This window comes from Candoia aspera, chromosome 1 (genome assembly GCF_035149785.1).
Source record: "Candoia aspera isolate rCanAsp1 chromosome 1, rCanAsp1.hap2, whole genome shotgun sequence".
Lineage (NCBI taxonomy): Eukaryota > Metazoa > Chordata > Lepidosauria > Squamata > Boidae > Candoia > Candoia aspera.
In genome coordinates, this window is record NC_086153.1 from 22122570 (window position 1) to 22141389 (window position 18820).

Genomic DNA, 18820 nt, shown 5'->3' on the forward strand with positions numbered 1-18820 from the left:
ATACATTCATATGTAAATACAGACTCTCTGACATACAAAGAACAAAGAACATCAGAAATCTACATCTGAGGTTGTCGCAGCAATGCAGCAGAGCTGTAGGAGCATCCTAGCCCCACTGTAGAAGAAGAAGGGATGCCACAGCTATCAGTAATCAGTTCTTGTCTTAGGTTACAGTATTTCATTGCAATTGTTCTTGTGTTTTGTGCTAGGAAGTTATCTGAGGTTACTGGCAGCACAGCAGCAGACTGAGAGTAGGAGAGATCTTCAGACACAGAATATATGGCCAGAGTAGGAGTACGTTGCCAAAAGTGTCGTTCTTCCCCATGTTTGTTTGTGTGCAGACAGACTCACTGCTTCAAAATGCTAGATGTGGTTAACTGTCTAGTAATGACCCCAGATTTCCAGAGCCAACATGTGATTATGCAGGAGGAACCACTGGCCTCAGCTTACCTGCATCCAATTCCAGTCCTGGTTGGATGGGAAAAATTCTGATTAGGTGTCTTTTCCATTGTGAGAGCATCTCTTATCTTTGCAATGGTATGGCCTTTGCTATCAAGAAGGACATATCTCCTTTGTTTTCACAGGTCTCCAGTTCATATACTTTTATGGTCCATGGCAAATAGTTTCTAGAGGACGAAAAGGCCAGTTATAGCAAATTCAAGTGTTATTAATTAGTTTAAGCCCACAAATAAATTGACCCGCCTTGAAGTGCCTCATCTTTCTGTATGTGACCATTGTGCTGTAAAGTAAACCTAGAAGATCCATTTGGATGTGCTTGATCCTAATTCCAAGGTATTTGGAATTTAAGAGACTCTGGAAATCAAAGGCAAGGAAGCATTGATTAAGTGTATTCAAACTACTTTCACCTTTTGGTGAAGAAGGGAGATGTGTCTCCTTTAAGAGTTGGGAAAAAAGAAACATATTCTTCTTATGGTCTGAGAGCCAAGTTAGCTTCTAACTGGCTTGCCAAATTCTTAACTATCATCCCTGAACATTTTTGTTGCTTTTGATCTTTAACAGTGTTCCTGTATTAGCTCCCATGAGTCATCAGCCATGTGCAGCATAAAAAGGCATGGCAAGCAAGCATAATAGGAATGCCAGTAGCTACTATAAACAGAAAGTACAAAAGGGAGAGCGGGACTTTAGGGTCAACAAAGCAAGGACAGATTGGCATAATTACATGGTAAAATTATATAACACGGTGATGTATCAGTTACCACATTACCACCTCTAGAAAGCCTTTTTTGTATCATGTTAATAAAAACTTCCCAGAAAATGTCCTCTTGCTGTTTCTGTACTAAAGTTATCATATTGACTGACATTAACCTACTGCTTGAACTTTGCAATTTTCGAAGTGGATAAAACAAACATGGAGCCCAGGTTAATAACTTTGGAATAGCAATTTCCCTCAGTTCTGTACTCACATTTGCTAAACCCAGGTTACAATGCTTGCTTCGTTTGAGAGAATAGATGAAGTAACAATGGTGAGAATTTATGCTACTATCATTCTCTCAATGGATGAAAGGCAATAAATAATTTTGATCCCAGAGGAAGCAAACAGTTCCTATGAACCACAGAATCCTAGAACAGAAGTATTCCTGCAAGGACAAAGCAAGGTATATACAAAGGAGACCAAAAGGTATTCTGGTATGATTTGGGAGAATCATTTTGTCAGAAATCCCAAATGTTAAATGCCTCAGATGATAGGCTTTCACAGGTTGACCACTGTCACCACTCTTGGATCTGCCCAGCTCTGTGCTACAGCTCTTTTGATTCTAGATGTCTTCTTATTCTTCCTTCAGGCATATCAGTGCTCTGGACTCAGAGCACAAAGAGGTGAGAATCTTTCTCTAGCACAAATTACTGCCAGCATTGGACAGAACATTCAGGATCGTTCATCAATCTCAAGACTTCCTTCTCTTTCCACTCCCATAAAAGCTAATCAAATTAGGCTTTCTAAACCTCTAATGCAGGCCTCTGCTCTGATATTTTTCTGCAGTTCATGGTGGCTTATATGGTTGGGTTTGGGTAACTCTGGGTTTACCCATCCATATTAATACCAGGAAACATGGCAGCTAAGGTTACCAACAACGTAACAAGTACAGCTGAGTGCTAGCAACTTCAGTCACGTTCCCTACCAGAGGTAACCTGAAATTTTCCACAGAAAATTATGTTACTCCTAGGAAACTTCCTCTGGATGGCCAACTTTAGGACAGCCATTCTGCTAAGTATAAGCCAAAGTGCAACTGGCTTTTCCATTATTTCCTCTTAGTCTCAGTTTAGCGCCAGAAAATTCTTGTCACTATTAAGCTGGGTGCTCTATTAAACCTGCAGTTGCCACTGAAAGGAACTTGGTGAATTGGAACATACTTCTAGATAAAATTATACCATTCCCTGTGCTCTGTTGAAATAACTGGGCATTCAGCTCCCTTTCCCCACTTTACATACATGGTTGGTTTTCAGCTACAAAAATGTTCTTAATGAAAATACAGGTGACTCCTTGCCTTGGTAAGTTGACCAAGTTTTTCGATTGTTAGCTGCCTAAAGCTGTCTTGTCTTTTTCTGAATCAGATGCTGAGAAAGTTTCCTCAAGTCACAAAGGTGCTTTTGTTAGCCCTCTTATAGTTCTGCTTGCATGATCAGTGCCCAGGCTACCTTTCTGCAACATCTGTATGTGGAGGGTAGATGGAGAGGATTTGAACAGAAGATGAAATGAGACCTGTGCCCTTATTGCAAAAGCAGAAGGAAATCCGTATATTTTGGTAAGACCAAGATCCTGCCCCTGAGACTCGCCCACTTTGATCATCCTCACTGCATAGTATACTCATCAAAGTTGACTGATTTCCGCAGTCCAAAAGAAACAGACAGAACTGCCACTGCAGCTAAGTGTAGATTGTTCATCTTCCCATTGCCCCCGTACATGGAATGAAGAAAAAGCAAGCATTGTCTTCTAGAAACATTGTGCACTGAGCAACTTCCCCAACACTAACAGGAAAGCCAGCAGCACTGCACCTTCCACCATCTGAGGCTGCTCCTCAGCTGGAAACCCCGCATCATCACAAAGACACACCATAAATAAATATGTTAAATAAATAGGGTGATTGGGTGACAGATCCAGAGAGGGCTGGGGATGTGGATCCCAGGGAGCCATCATCTCGTACAGACACACACACACAAAAAGTAGCTAAAGACAAAGATGAATTAGTGCAGGGGACACCTCTCCCTGGACTAGGTGTTCTCAGAGGCAATCAGTGGCAGAAGAAAGAGCGCAGTCCTCATGTCTGAAGGAAGGGGAAAGGCTCAAGGGATGTTATTTGTGAGCCAGGGTTGCAGAAGGGTTCTGTGAGCTGGAGGCTAGGGACACTTGTGTTGCTGAAGATGGCAAGGTGCGAGGAGTCTGGCACCTAAAGTGGGATAAGAAAGAAAAAAGAAATAGGAGCAGGAATCACATTTTCCTTCTCTTTTCCTCTCTCTGTCAAAAGCATTCTTTTTCGCCTCTTAAAAAACCAAGAATTTTCATCTGAGAAAAAGAACAACAGCAGTTGATGTAGCCTTCCCCTACATCCTAATAACTCAATGAAATAGATTGGTCTAAGAAATAATGACTAGTCCAAAGTTTCCAGTAAGATTCATGGCTGGGTGGAGATTTGAACCTGGTTCTTCCCAGTCCTTAATCAGCACTCTAGTGCTACACCACACTGGTTCTGATAGACTACCAACCTATTTTGATGGGCTAGATATTATAGACATACTGTAGATGTAACGCTATTTGGAGACAGGTCACACTCTAGTTCTGAACATTGTGTTGGTGACTACTAGGCTTCTATTTGACCAGCTTTCCTCAGTCTTGGCTTGTACTCTCCATGGCTCATTCCTGCTTATTTGTCTTTGTAATGCCACAAAACAATTTAGTTAAGAACTGAGCCTAGCACTAGAGTCTAGGATTCTGGCAAGAGCCATCTATGTCTGCTTTCCATTCACTAACTCACCAAGATCGTGACTTCCGTACTCGGGATGCTGCAGGTCGCTCCAGGAGGCTATCTAGGCGCATCAGCCTCTCCAAATGCAATGCTCGTGGGTCCTGCTCACTTTGGTCTTGTGTGATCTCAAACTCAAATACAGCTGGTGGAGAGACATCTAGTTCCAGAAACATGATGTTCTCGGCCTTTGGTGATGAAGTTGGAAGAAGAAAGCAAGGCAGAATGATGTTGATAGTATCAAGAGGCCAGTTTATTACAGAGCTGAAGCAGAGCTCTGTTTCAACATATTGTCAGCTCTTCAAGTAGCCAGACTAGGAAACTGAAGTTATGAATGCTAATACTATTATTATAAGGTTACAGTAACAGAATCTTGCAAGTCTGAATGTGCCTCCCCCCTCCCTCCCATTATCTGCAAGAGAACTAGGGAGATTCAAGTCTGAGATGCTTTCTCAAATTACATTTCTGCCTTGGACTCAAATTTCTTTTATCTGATTATTGTCTTGGTTGCAGCTCTTCCTCCTGTTCCTCAAGGTTACTCTTACCGCCTATTACACATATTTAAGTGTGCAATAATTGAAATAAATACATAGCCCCTACACAGTGCTAAGTTAGGATGATCCTATACATCTACATGACTAAGCAAATCCTGAACAGTCTCCTTCATGGTCTAAGTCCATGGCCTTTTACAGAATGACGGCTTTTCACATGAACCTGCCCATATTTTTGCATTTTGCTCAGAAGTCCTCAGCTGTCAAGGTTTTGTTAAACCAATCCCCAAGTATTTTTTCTAGGGGATATTCATTCTATCTGTTCTTTGATAATCTCCAGAAGCTGCACAAAGGTGGTGGTTTATCAGAAATACTTTTTGACTCTCTTTTTTCTTAGATTACTGTTCTCACTAATGCAGAAAAGATTAACCAAAATGTTCATGGGACTGGAACAAATCCCCAAAGAGGAAAGTGGAGGGTACACAACACAGATGTATAAAATTATGCCTCATGTGAAAAACAGATAGAAAAAAGGTTTTCTCATAAAACTTAATACCGCATAATACTATAAACCAGGATCATCCAGTAAAAGATTAGGACATTTAAGACTGATAAAAGGACATATTTATAAGCACATAGATGGAATTTATTACCCAAAATATAGAAAAGGCTACTACCTTGAAAGCTTTTTGAAGGGGATTAGGAAAATTACTAGCAGACTATCAATGGCTGCTAGTTATGACCCCCATATATTAACCCTATTAACGGAGACAGCATGTTTCTCAATATTAATTGCTGAGTAACGTAAGTAGAAGGAATCCAATTTACCCTCATATCCTACTGATGGGTTCCTCCTAGTATTTGGCTGGTCACTATGAAAACAGAAAGTCTGACCAGTCAGTTCTTTGGTCTTATCTTTCATACTTTGAATCCAATTAGTCATCTGTTTTCTTGTTGTGATCTGACTGCCATTTATTTGACTGTTTTTTTAATCTTGCCTTTCAATTAATTTACTTCTGTCACAGATTTCAACATCTTGTTAGCAGCTTGTTGGGGTGGGTTTTTTTTTTCTTGCCAAGGCTGGGATACAAATGTGGCTTAACTGAATTAGATTATTTATTTATTTACTTTATTTTCTATCCAGCCTTCATATTTTTATAAATAACTCAAGGTGGTGAACATACCTAATACTCCTTCCTCCTCCTATTTTCCCCACAACAACCCTGTGAGGTGAGTTGGGCTGAGAGAGAGTGACCAAGGTCACCCAGCCGGCTTTCATGCCGAAGGCGGGACTAGAACTCACAGTCTCCTGGTTCCTAGCCCATTGCCTTAACCACTAGACCAAACTGGCTCTCTAGATTAAGACATGCATTTACATAACATGCTAAGTTTGTTTTGCATTTGTCTTGGTTAGGTTGTTTAAGGCTTTAGCATGTTGTGCAAACTCAGCCTGTTTGGTTAGTTTCTAATTCAACATATTGTTGGAAAATGGGTTTGTTCAGTGTCCAGTTAAGTGTGTTGTGCAAACACAGTCCCCATTGGAATATGGCTTGCTGCGTAGCCAGACAGTTAGGGTTTATCAGGGATCTCTTCTCTTCACCAAATACCAACCCTTCACCTGCTCCATTAAGAGCCTTTTTCTCACCCGATACCGAGGATGGGACCCCATTGACATGGCGAGGCGAGCGTATTGGCTGATTGGCCTTTTGTATCCCACTGCGGAGGTTGGCCGCTTTTTCATCTGGGTCCCAGTGGTGGAGTTACTGCTGTTGCTGCTGCTGCTACTGTTGGTATAAAAGAAATAAAGAGCGTGCAAGGATTTTCTCTTGAGCAGCCATGTGGCAACATGGAGATGGTTCCTCAGTCACCATATGCCTATGTAGGATTCCCTACTCTAAAATCTGGCATTTAACTAATAGAACTCATCTTCCATTTTTTGCTGTTCAGTCTGCCTCACAAGTCTTATCTTTGCAACCATTTCACAACACAGTATACAACTTTGCTGTGGGGGCAGACAGTGTTTAGTGTTATATATAGCACTTGTCCTTTGAATGGCATGCCAGAATTTGTTTGTTTGTTATTTATTTATTTATTTATTAGAAAGATTTGTATAGCTCCTCATCTTATCTAACATAACCCTGGCTGCCTCAAAACAATAATAAAAGAATAAAAATGATAAAAACTAACAGAAACGGAACATAGCCAGTGCTCCCAAAACAGCATACTTGCATATACATATCACAACTGTAGAGCTTCCCTGGGGTCCAGCCTCATATCACCCCAAGGTTTCTACAGCTTTTTGGAAGGACCTCTAAAAACTGGGTAGAGACAGTACTAAGACTGAACTTTATGGAATTAATATTAAACAAATTAAATGCAGAATATGATTAATCCACAAGTATTTGACCATCTTCTCCTTCTATCATATTAAAAATTACAATTTGACAGCAAGTTTTTTGAGGAGTTTGGTGAGCCCCACATGGCCCTGGGACCTCAAATTGTATGGCTCTGATTTAAAGCAGTGGGTGGAATGGAAGAGCTACCATTCCTGTGCCTGACCCCACTGGTGTCTTTTCTTAATCACTATCTACATGAAGCTCCTCCAGCCTGGCCTTCCCAGGGAGACTGGGCATCAAAGGGACAGAGCTTGCAGACTCACCCCCCTGCAGCCAGCACCAAGGGCTGGAATTTCCACTGATCCTCCTCACAATCAAAGTAGAGGCGGTTCATGATCTTGTTCTTCTCCTCAGGAGGGATGAAGTTTTCAATGATTAGGTACCTACACAAAATGGAAATGGTCAGAATCAAGGCAAAGAAGCAACAACAAAACTCTGCTCTGTAATATTTTAATTGGCAGTTACATCAGTAAAAGGTTGGGAGGGCAAAATCAAAGTAGAGGAGTGGTACTGTAGTTATTTTCAAATTTATAATTCATACTATTGTAAATTATAATGAATTTGGGGATAAATCATCCCACCCAAGGAACTCAGCTAAAATGGTTTGACCCCATCATGATTCCATCACAATAGCAACCTGCTCTTTGATAGTCTCAGATATATGTTCTAAGGCTGCATCATCTCCTCTCCTCCCAAGGAAATCCCACCATGAGCAGAGGTACCATGAAGGGTAGGACAAAGAGCATCGTGAGGCAAAATCCACTGTAGAAGAGAACTTTCCAATGGATGGTGGAAGGGAAGCCATTAGCTGGAGATAATGGAAATCATCGCCTGACAAAAGTGAGAAGCATTGGAGTCAATGAGGTTGAACTGTTATGATTTCCCTCTCCTCAGGGATGCAGTCATTTTTATATTCTGCACAGCACTGGCAACCTTGTTCAGTGCCATGCAAATGTTGCAGAATGACACAGTAAGAGGCAGTGAGAAAAGATGGGACTTAATAGAGACAGTGAATGAAAACAGGGTTTTCTGTGGATAGATAATAGGGGTTGGGCCATGCTATCAGAAAAAAAGTTACTCTCAAGATATTCTTGTGACAAATGTCTCTTCTAAAAAATCTTCACATAGTGGTTGGGTTACCCTGCTAGGCCAGAAGAGTTAAAGAAAAACTTGCCCAGTCACCTTACTCATCATTTGACAGAGCCTGTTAACTAGAATCTGGGGCTTATCGTGCCATCCAAGCTGCCAACCAAAGACTTCAACAGTTGGTTCAGCAAATCCAAAATGATAACCCTTGAATTTTAGATAACAAGGCACGAACTACGGAGTAGAACTGGATGGCATATACTGTACAGTTCTTGGTTAACTTTTCCTTTGGTATAGGTATTATAAAAACACAACCAGTAATAGGTAGCTTGACTGTTCCCAAGGAGGAAAAAAACATGAAAACACAAAGCACTAACTGGCTCCTTGAAATGGGAAAGAAAAGCTGGCACAGAGGAGTAATAAAATAAAGTCCCTGAAGAAATGACCTCTTGCCTCAGGAACCATCCCACAGTTAAGAATTTTAATTGTAGACTGGCTCCTTTGGTGACAAATTGTTCCTTCAGGGATACCTTCAAGCCCCCCCACTTTTTTGTTTTTTTTGGAGTGATGTCTTCTAACAGAGATGGGAGGTTTTTTAAAAAAAAAATCCTTGCCATTGTGCTATATCAAAATTATTTAGGATTCTAGAGAGGGGAAAAAAATAAGCATCATCATATGAGGTTAATTGTTTTATCCCTAATTCAAATGTTATTTGTTTTCAGCACTGAACCTGGTTGGTTTGTATATTGCTGATTTTATTTTGTTAATCAACTGAAAGAAAAGAGGAAGAAGAAAGAACGGGGCTGTTTGCCAAATTTTGGACTCACTTCAGCATTGTCACCAGAAGTATCCAGAAGATGGTCCTAGGGCATTTACTTTGCAGAGGTCAGGTGACACAGGGAGACCAAGAGGATTTCATTTCTTTTTTATAAAGCTGCTGGTTCTGGCCTGATTTCTCCACTTGAGTAGCTTGTCACTTTGGCATATCTGCATTGCTCACAAACTGTCCTTTCACACTCCCCTTCTGCCTACCAGCCCTGGCAATGAGATGGATGGGCAAGAGTGTCAATTGTTCTTTAGGATCCTCATAGACTGGACTGCCCCTGGACCCTATCAAATCCTGCCAAGGCACCTACTTGAGTTTCAGTTCTCGCGTCTGCTCATTCTGTGCCTCCTCCAGGTCTTGCCGCACTCGGATGTATTCATCATGTTGGTCCTGGATCTCTGCCTTCACAGCCTGGAGCTTGGCATAAAGCTGCCGGATCCAAAAAAAATGCTGTTTATTTAGCGGACTAGCTTTGATACCACACCTCACCTTTCCTGCTGGCATGAACTACAGCTGAAGGACCACGTTTTTTTAGCCTAAAAAGTATGCTCTGTTTTGAAGTCTACTAGGCAGCCAAGTCTCAGTAATGAGGGAGCAGCCAAATTTTAAGGTTGTTTTTTTTTTTTGCTTTGGGGGATAGAGGATTTAAGGAGTGAAATGGCTTGGCGGCTCTAATGGGTAAAATTAATTTAAGGGACACCCATTCTGTCCCTTAAAATTTCCCCAAATTAGAAAAATAGGTGAGACATTTTGGGGTGCTTTAACAAGGTTTCAAACATTTTGGCCCCAACCATTCTGGCAAAAATCTGGGGGCTGTAAATCATTTGCTAGAAGGAACTATACACTTCCCATGGCCTGAAAGTTGTTTACCCCTTAAATGGGCAATTCAGGGGTTAAACTACAAATGATACTGTGTTGCGGCAATAATGTGATAACCTTAATCTAGTTAAACACACAGATTTTCTAGGTTCACAAAGACATTGGGCTCTTCCTCACAGCCAAGTTAAAAGCTGTGTACCTGTCCCTGAGCTGGCAGAATATATATTGGCGTAACCGCCCAGAGTCCCCTTTTGGGAGAGATGAGCAGTGATAGAAATTTGAAGAATAGATACATACATACATACATAAATTTTCCAGCCTACCCCCGGGGATCGCTATTCCTCAACAGGCACAATGCTGACAAATGTTCCTTTCTTTATTTAAGTGTGCAGGGCACATTAAGGGCAGGAGTTGGTGGATTCCTCTGGCTTTGTTTTCCTCTCTCCCACCAAACATCACTAGCTGGTGAGAAAACCCATCACTGTTCCGGAATAGCACTTAGCCTGGGTCCAAAAGAAGCCCTACAATCAACTGACACCAGCTGCGAGTCAGACTCTCTTCCAGCACGCTCACTTGCTTTTTGATTATACATTGATTCCGTGCCTGCTATTGACACTTGTAGAGACACACCTTTCAACCGACTTACTGCATCACAGGTTGTTTGTCTCAAATTTTCTTACTGAGAATAGGCTCTGACTGGGAAAGAGCCCGAGCCCTAGGCTTGCTTCTGTGCAGTGAGAATGTCCAAAGTTAAGATTCTGTGCATTCAGATAGTCACATTATCTTTTTTCTCACTGGGTTAGAAACAAAGGGCTTTTGGAGAGGATTTGCTCTTGAAAGTGGAGCATGCTTTACAGATAGACATGTACATTGTACTTATTATCTATGTTAAAGGATCAGACATATTTATCCAGAGCACCAGTTTAAGAGTTTCACATAGACAATTTGAGAGGCTGGAGAGCTGCTGCAAGCACACAAAATGATAGATGAGACTAAAATCAGGTTGGATAATCTGTAGTCTAGCATGTTACAGAAACCCAACCATTTTCTTTGCATGTTGTGCGAATGATGCTATCATACGAAAGCATAATATAATTCTTTGACCATAGCATGTTTTGACAACACAGCAACTGTGTTTTGTTAACTTGGGGTTTAGCATATTGTATGAACCCAGCAACAAGAGGCCAAGAAAGAGGAACAAGAGGCCAAGGTAGTCACCGCTGACCATACTGGCTGGGACTGCTGGGTACTGAAATTCAACAATATCTTGAAAGCCACAGATTGCCCACCCAAAGAGTAGAGATTACTTTAGACAAATGGTCTGAACTATGATAAGAAATGTTCTCTGTTCTTAAGATCATATACAGGGAAGCCTCCCTTTCTCTTTACTAATTTATTAGTTAAATCTTATCACTTCTCCTGTTGGAGACAGCTAAAATTGGGCAAAGTCTGGTCGAGAATCAGGGGAAAAAGGTTTCTCAGTGAAATTAGTATTATTCCTCAGACCTCTGTAATGGCCAAAATGTAGCTGTTGCTTTGAAGGAGCACAATGGTTTCGGAATAATTTTTTTTTTTTTTGCATTTTCAGTATCTTAATGATTATTAGTAAGACATATCACTGTTTCCTACCATGCCTCATCTATAAAAAGGAGCAATAAACCTATTGTGTAGAAAAACACAGCAAAGACTGCATACGGAGTGCAAATGAAATGTTCAGTTTTGCACTTACCTATTATCTATGTTATCTATCTATGGAAGAAGTCATTGAAATTTTGTCCCGCTGGGATTCCAGCAAGGAAAAAAAAAAAACAGCTGTGGCTACACACGTAGAAACTGTCCCAATTCTAACAGCTTTCATTATGTACTGTGGGATAATTTGTACTCTGGGATGGGAGGAGGGAAATGTAAAACTCATCTAGGTTCCTAGCAGCAGTGTGTGTCTTATTTTCTTCCATCTATGTGAACAGTTGCTATTCATTCCTATGGGAAAATTCAAAGCATTGATCTGAGTGACAATGCTGCTATGTGATGCCTACTCAACATCACCCTGTCCCATGATATCAGCAACAATCTTCCTAAGGGGGATGCAGAGGTCTCTGAATATAGAGTGCACAAAGACCCATAATAGCCTCTCTAGAAGTCACTTCAGTCTATATACACCCGTTTTTGTATACATCCAAGGTGTCATAAAGACAATATTTAGCTGGTAAGTGATTAGGAATGAGAGAGTTCTCTTCAGCCTTAAAAGGTAAAGGTAAAGGTTTCCCTTGACGTAAAGTCCAGTCGTGTCCGACTCTAGGGGGCGGTGCTCATCTCCTTTTCAAAGCCTTGGAGCCAGCGTTGTCCATAGGACACTTCCGGGTCATGTGGCCAGCACGACTCACGGAACGCCGTTACCTTCCCGCCGAAGCGGTACCAATTAATCTACTCACATTTGCATGTTTTCGAACTGCTTGGTGTGCAGAAGCTGGGACGAGCAACGGGAGCTCACCCCGCTGCGCGGTTTCGAACCGCCGACCTTCCGATCGACAGCTCAGCGGTTTAACCCGCAGCGCCACCGCGTCCCTTTTCTCTTCAGCCTTAATCGCAACATAAAACTGAACCCTTGTCTTCTCAACATTCCTGACAAGCTTCTGCCAACTGAACATGGATCCTGCTGTTATCTATTGCAGGGGACAGTTTGTTCCTGATTTGGCTCCTGGGAAAGAATAATCTTAAAACATGTATAAGCCTGTATCTAAAGAGAGCTATCAACCTCTTGTGATGGACCTTCTGAAGGAACCCCCTAACACTGCTGTACCTTCCGATGTTCTATATCTCTACAGGAGTCTCACCTTTTTGAGCTTCTTGGTTTTTATTTCTACTTCCTGCTGTAAAGAGGTGAATGTCTCCCGGAGCTCCATGGTTTCCTCATCCCGCAAAAGCACTTCCTGTTGCATTTCCCTCTCACGCCGCTTCTGTAACAGATCAGGCCAAACATTCCTTAGTGTCAGAATAAAATGCTGCTATCTCCCACCAGAGTATTATCAGACACAGCAACCACTGGTTCCACAGACAAAAGATTACAATCCAGCATCCATGAGCTGCTTAGAAGGCTGCTTGTATTTTGAAAGAGATCAAGGATCACATTTGTCTCATGTTGGCTTGAAAAAGAATGGGATACACAAGAGGAAAGTTGAGGGGTCTGTTGCAGATCCAGATCCCAGTTGGTCCTTACCTGCTCTGCAATTTCCTGCCTCTTCAGCTCAAGCATCTTCTGCTGCTCATTCGTGTGGTCCATGATGTTCCTCCCGCCGATCAGCAACTTGCTCTCCATCGCCTGAAGACAAGAAGGGGAACGTAACAGTAGACTATGGCAAGGGGTTCCATCCTTTTTCCAGGATGCATGTGTTTGCATGTACAGTTGAGCAGCCCTAACATGTCTAAACTCTTGTTCTCTTTGAGAATGGTTATTCCCCCTCTCAAGTGATTTAATTCATTTGAAAGGATTAAATAGGTAATCAGTGCTATAGCAAATACTTAATAGACACACTGGTGAGTTGAAACTGTTATAGCAGATATTGGCCATTTAATTCTTGGATTACAAAGGCTTGGATTATTTTCTATCCTCCTTCACTCCTTCAGTAGTGCGTGGGTGTGTCCTGCTTCAACTCTTCCTGCCAAATCTTGAGGTGGTAACTGGAGAAATGAAGTTGTATGCAGGACTTGGAACAAATCAGTTACTGCACTTAAATTATTCAGAAAGCCATATTTTTCTGGTGGCACACAAAAAGCCAATTTACAAAGGCTGGGTTCTCATGCCTTGCTTAACCAAATCAGTTAAAAACCTAGCAGCTGCATTTGCACAATGGGCTGAATTTAGTTACTTTTGTTTATTAGTTTTTTGTAGTTTAGCATACTGTGCATAAGCAGTGTGGTTAGTTTGTGGTTCAGTGTATTTGTGAAATCAGAACATTGGATTAATTTCATAAACAAGTTGGACATTTTTTCCAAACTCAGTCTTTAACTTTATGGTTCAATGTTTGTGCAGACCCAGAAATTGGGTTAATTCAGTGACCAGATGAAGCAGCTAAGTTGGCATTTGGTACCAGAGGTTTCAAGCACCTGAGCCAAAAAAGTGTAGGAGAAGAAGCTCCTGGGTCAGCTTGGCTATACAAAGCTGACCCAGGACAAACCACAGATCCAAATCCACAATAGAAAAGCAATTAAAAAGAGATAGAGGCAAGCCAGCTGACGGGTTGCTTTTGACACCATCTGTCTCTGGGCCTATATGGTTCAGGTGAAGGTTTCTACAGCTATGTGATGCTTCCTTCCCCTGGACAAAAAGAAAAACAGCACGAAGGTGGAGGATTTCACCTTCATTTTGCTGCACCATGGTCCCAATCCTGATTAGAGGACTTTGAGTTATTAAAAAGTGAAATGATAGAAATTAAATATTACATATTTTTTCTTTCCCAGTGTGACTATCACTGCACAGGAATCTAAATGTCTGGGATAAGAGGACTAGAAATGGCCTTACCATGAGCAAAGGTGACACAGCTGTCTTAGGCAGCAGATTTTGGATGACATCAGAGAGTGGAAGCCAGATGGGTCTGGTCCTTGTGGTTGTGACATGATACACTGATGAGTCTCAGTGAAATGAAAGCCAGCTGCTTAAAAATATAATGGTGTTGGCCTGAGAATTCCACTTTTTAGAATATCTTTCAAAGATATACCAGGCTGCCTTTTCTCATGCCATCCAGATGATTAAACTCTGTTGAGTTTTCCACATTTTTAGACTATGTGGGTACATTCAATTTCTCTTTCTCCCAATATTGTTGACCTTGGATAAATAACCCTGGAATAGCCTCATAAAGACAGTTATGGATCACTGTGGTTAAACTGTTAAATCTGGATCTGGGATAAAGTCTTGTCAAATCCCAGTTAAAATACAGGCTCATGTTTACCTATCTTCCCCTCTATAAGAAATGAAAGTGGCCAAATGTAAAAGTCTGTTGGGATGGGAAATCCCAAAACAACTTGAATTTTACCATCTGATGGAAAGGAATAACAAAGGACAATAGCACTATTTAAGTTCCTGGCTAGAAGACTTATGAAAAGAAGGAACAATTTAGAAAATGTAAACTTAGCTTCCTATGTAAATAAGTAGCATTAGTAACATCACAAGCTATTTAAGGAGATTCTGAAGCAAGATTCAATTTGCATCTCTCTGGAATGCTAGGGTTTCCTGTCAATCAGGGGGTAGAATGGAGGGAATTTTTCTGAAGGCATTTTCAACTGACATCCATCAGGAATTTTGGATTTCCTGTCCAAGAGTGAGAAAATAAGAAAAATTGTCTACTTTTTAAATCACAGTTTTAATGATTCCTGTTCTGCTCACCTAATTTTAGTGCTTTGAGAAACAACTAAGATGGAGAATTTCCCCACCTGTCCTGTGGGAATGCTCAAACTGCCTGTGACCGCCTGATACTCAAGGAGTCCAGAGCAAGCTCTCTACTCTTTGTTTCCAGGCTGTGGTGCTGACACATCCCAGATGGTGCTGGGCTACAGCCAGGACTATTTCCTTCCACACAGCTGCTGCCCAACACATGGCAGCTGCACACCCTGCTTGCAAGCCATCCTTCCTGTGTGCCTTGCACTGAGCAGTTCCTTCCCACACAAACACTGGAATCTTCTACTTGAAAGGAAGGCAAGTTGTCTTGAAGACATGTAACTATTTGGTTGGGGATTCCAGTTTTGCAACTGCAAGGCCCATATCTCCCATGCCCTTCTATCATGAAAACCGACCCTGCTTTGCACCAAAGTTGATCCTCTTTTACTATGCCACAAATAATTTATATATAGATTTATATATACAGGTAGTCCTCATTTAACGGTAATTGGGCCCAGAATTTCATGCGACTGCACCACTTAGTGACAGAAATACTGGTGCTTCCAGTTGCCATCATTAAGTGAATCACTGTGGGTTGTTAAGTGGGGATGCCACGTGGTTGTCATTTGTGACCTCCTGCCAGTTTCCCCATTGACTTTGCTTGTAGGAAGCTGGCAAAGAAGGTTGCAAATGGTGATCCCATGACCGTGAGACGCTGTCATGTCATAATTGCAAGCTGGTTGCCAAGCACCTGAACCACAATCACGTGACTGTGGGGACATTGCGATGTCTGTAACTTCAAGGACCAGCTGTAAATCTCCTCATTCAGTGCCGTTGTAACTTCCAGTGGTTGCTGAACGAATGGTTGTTAACCGAGGACTGCCTCTGTGTGTGTGTGTGTGTGTCTGTGTGTCTGTAGAGAGAGAGAGAAATACACACACCATAAACTTTATACAAGACCCTAGTTTGGCCAATGCTGGATTTTAGGCTGAAGTGATGAGGAGGAGTTTGCTGATTTTGATAATTGTGTAGGCAATACAATAGCATTAGGGCAGATGAGAGATAAATGAATAGCCATCTGATGGAAGCTATAAAGGCAACATGAATTGCTTGTTTTCATATTTTCCCCATCTACAAGGAGAGGAATGTGACTGATTCATAAATTAAACTTCAGGTTCTTAGCCAGGCATCTTAACAGAGAAGGATTCCACAGATAGAGATAAGCAACTTGGGATGCATAGCTCTTATATCTGTATTGTATGCAGAAGAGGATTCAGAGAGAGACTGATTCAGCTGTTGCTAAACCCAACCGCAAAGGTAGTCAGGCAGTCTCTTGGAATAGCCAGAAGGCCAGGAAGGAAGCATGAAAGAAAAGCTGCCTATGATTTCAGACTGGCCAGTCTCCTCAAGCAGGGGTGGGTTGTCATGGAACACAGGTAGGTGGAAGACATGTCTGGTTTATGGGCAATACCCATTAAGAAATTCAGAAATGCCCTTTGATTTCTCTGGGGCTCTTATACAAGAAATAAATTAAGTTGTATGCCTCCTGTCAAGTAACGAAGGAGTTATCAATTGGATGTTCCTTTTTAAGTGCCAAACATCTTGATTATCCAAAACAATTGGGTTTTCTGAAAACCCAGAACTTGATAAGAGGCGAACTTCTAGGCCTGGTCTAGAAAATATTCAAAACATAGAGTCAAATCCTGCTATATACTGCAGAGACCTGAATGCAAGCCAAGAGTCTTGAAGGAAGAAAGATATTTTGGAATGAGGGAGAGGAAGGAAGCAGGGCCAGGGAGGAGGGGCTGTCCTTCCTCAGAAGCTGTCATCAGTGCTTAATGGGGAAGCTAAATAAAAAGGAGGGTTATTGTTGCACTCTCTAACTCCTGTATGCTTAGATTCACAGAATCATAGAAGTGGAAGGTATCTTAGAGGTCATCAGGTCCAACCCCTGTTCAGTGCAGGATCTACTACAGCACTGACAGATAACATTCAGCCTCTGTTTGAGGACCTTTAGGGAAGAAGAGCTTTCCACTTCATGTGGCAACTCGTCCACTGGCTGACAGCTCACATAGTCATGAAGCTCCTCCTGATGTCTAGCCTGAACCTCTTTCCTTATCATTTTTACCCATTGGTTCTGGTCCTGCACTCTGGAGTCATGGAAAATAAGTTGACTCTCTCTTCTGTGTGATGACCCTCCTGATACAATATCTTAGTTACCTCTTATATGCCCAGATCATTTAACCATCCCTCATAAGGCTTTGTTTCTACACTCCTAATCAGCTTCATAGCCTTCCTCTGGACATGCTCCAATTTTTGAACTGTAGTGCCTAGAACTGTACCCTAAATGGGTCTGACCAGGGAAGAATATAATAGAGAAATCAGTTCCTCTGATGCGTTCTCTATGCTCCTGCTAATGCATCTCAAGATAGCATTTGCCTTTTTGGCAACCACATCAGACAGCTGGCGTGTGACTGACAAGGACTCCCAGATCCTTTCCATATGTACAGTTGGCTGGGGAATTCTGGGAATTGAAGTCCACACATCTTCAGGTGACCAAGGTTGAGAAACACTGCCTTAGAGATTAATCTGCCTCTACATTTGGAACTTTTGGAACTAACTTTTGGAAAATATTAAAGAAGGAGATCTTTGATGGATAGACACTCTCATGATGACTGACTGTATGTCAGCTCTCATTGTTTTTACCACTGATATTTATTTTGAATTTAGATTATCAACATATTCATCATCATAATTACCACCACCACCGTAGGTATTTTAATGTTCTGTACTGTGGATATGTTATTATTATTTTATTTTATTTTATTTTATTTTATTTTTTTATTTTATTTTAGTGGCCACTTAATTGCAAGCAACTCAGGGTGGCATATCCTATTGCTCTGTTGTATGCTGCTGAGAGTCTTTAGATTGCAGCAGGCTTGAAATCTGATTAACGAAATCAATAAATAAAATACCAAAACAAAAATACTTTTTGAAAACCTGAAAACTAAAGATGTAGCTGTAAAAGTAGTAAACTCAACCATGAATATACACAATATCATAAAACAGTAAATGGCAATAAACCATTTTTGACTTGGACATTATTAAAAGCTATTAAAGTACATGTTGGATTTTTTTTCCTATGAAGGGCCTATGAATTTTGCTGTTTATTTATTACTGTTCTTTATAATTTCTTATGATCTTTTAATATATTTTAGAAATTGATATTATTATACCTATGATGTTTTATATTGATCTATATCATTATCCACCACATGCTGGTTTGACTGGGAGGGAAGTGGACTTAATTATTTATTTATTCATTTATTTATTAGCTAGATTTATAGGGCCACCCAACTCAAACAATGTGTCCCTAGGCAACGTACAACAAGAAAACACAAACAATAAACCAAAAAACCCCCATGGAACATTAAAACAAACACAATATATAAATATAAAATGGCAACCAAGCACCATAACAAAGCAACCAAGAGGGGACTCCAATCTAATGCCTGGGGGAACTAATAAATTTCTGGTTCCGGAGGATATGACTGAGACAGATGCAGGGTTTGCAGCGCCGCCTCTCTCTGGCTATTTTTGACTAGCACACTTAACCAGAAGTCTATAAAATGCCTTGTCAGGTACACACAACAAACAAATCCTCCAATAGGTTTTGCATCCACTCATTTTATCTTTCTCTTTCTGTGGGGGAAAAGTAGTGGCATTCTTCTAGACATCAGGGAAATGTAGTCACACATACAGTTCGTTGAACAAGTTCTGTAACTACCTCATTAGCAAACCAGATCCACAGTTTAAAATGTCTCCAGTTACACCATCTATACCTTCAGCCTTAC

The 18820-nt window shown here is 41.1% G+C and overlaps 1 protein-coding gene across 2 annotated transcripts in view; it reads right to left on the reverse strand.

Annotated features, from left to right (window-relative positions):
• Nucleotides 1-2923: 2923 nt before the first annotated feature.
• Nucleotides 2924-18820, reverse strand: part of KIF3C (kinesin family member 3C) — a 32852-nt gene continuing 16955 nt past the window's right edge. Inside the window, exons 2-8 of one of the 2 annotated variants that reach the window (XM_063300192.1) lie at nucleotides 12813-12914; nucleotides 12430-12552; nucleotides 9087-9205; nucleotides 7128-7247; nucleotides 6114-6249; nucleotides 3990-4165; nucleotides 2924-3404 (exon numbers count right to left, since the gene is read on the reverse strand). In XM_063300192.1, coding sequence (XP_063156262.1) covers nucleotides 3311-3404; nucleotides 3990-4165; nucleotides 6114-6249; nucleotides 7128-7247; nucleotides 9087-9205; nucleotides 12430-12552; nucleotides 12813-12914 — 870 coding nt within the window. In that variant the 3' untranslated portion in view covers nucleotides 2924-3310. The remainder of the gene's footprint in view (nucleotides 3405-3989; nucleotides 4166-6113; nucleotides 6250-7127; nucleotides 7248-9086; nucleotides 9206-12429; nucleotides 12553-12812; nucleotides 12915-18820) is intronic. The other variant, XM_063300200.1, reaches the window with a different exon arrangement.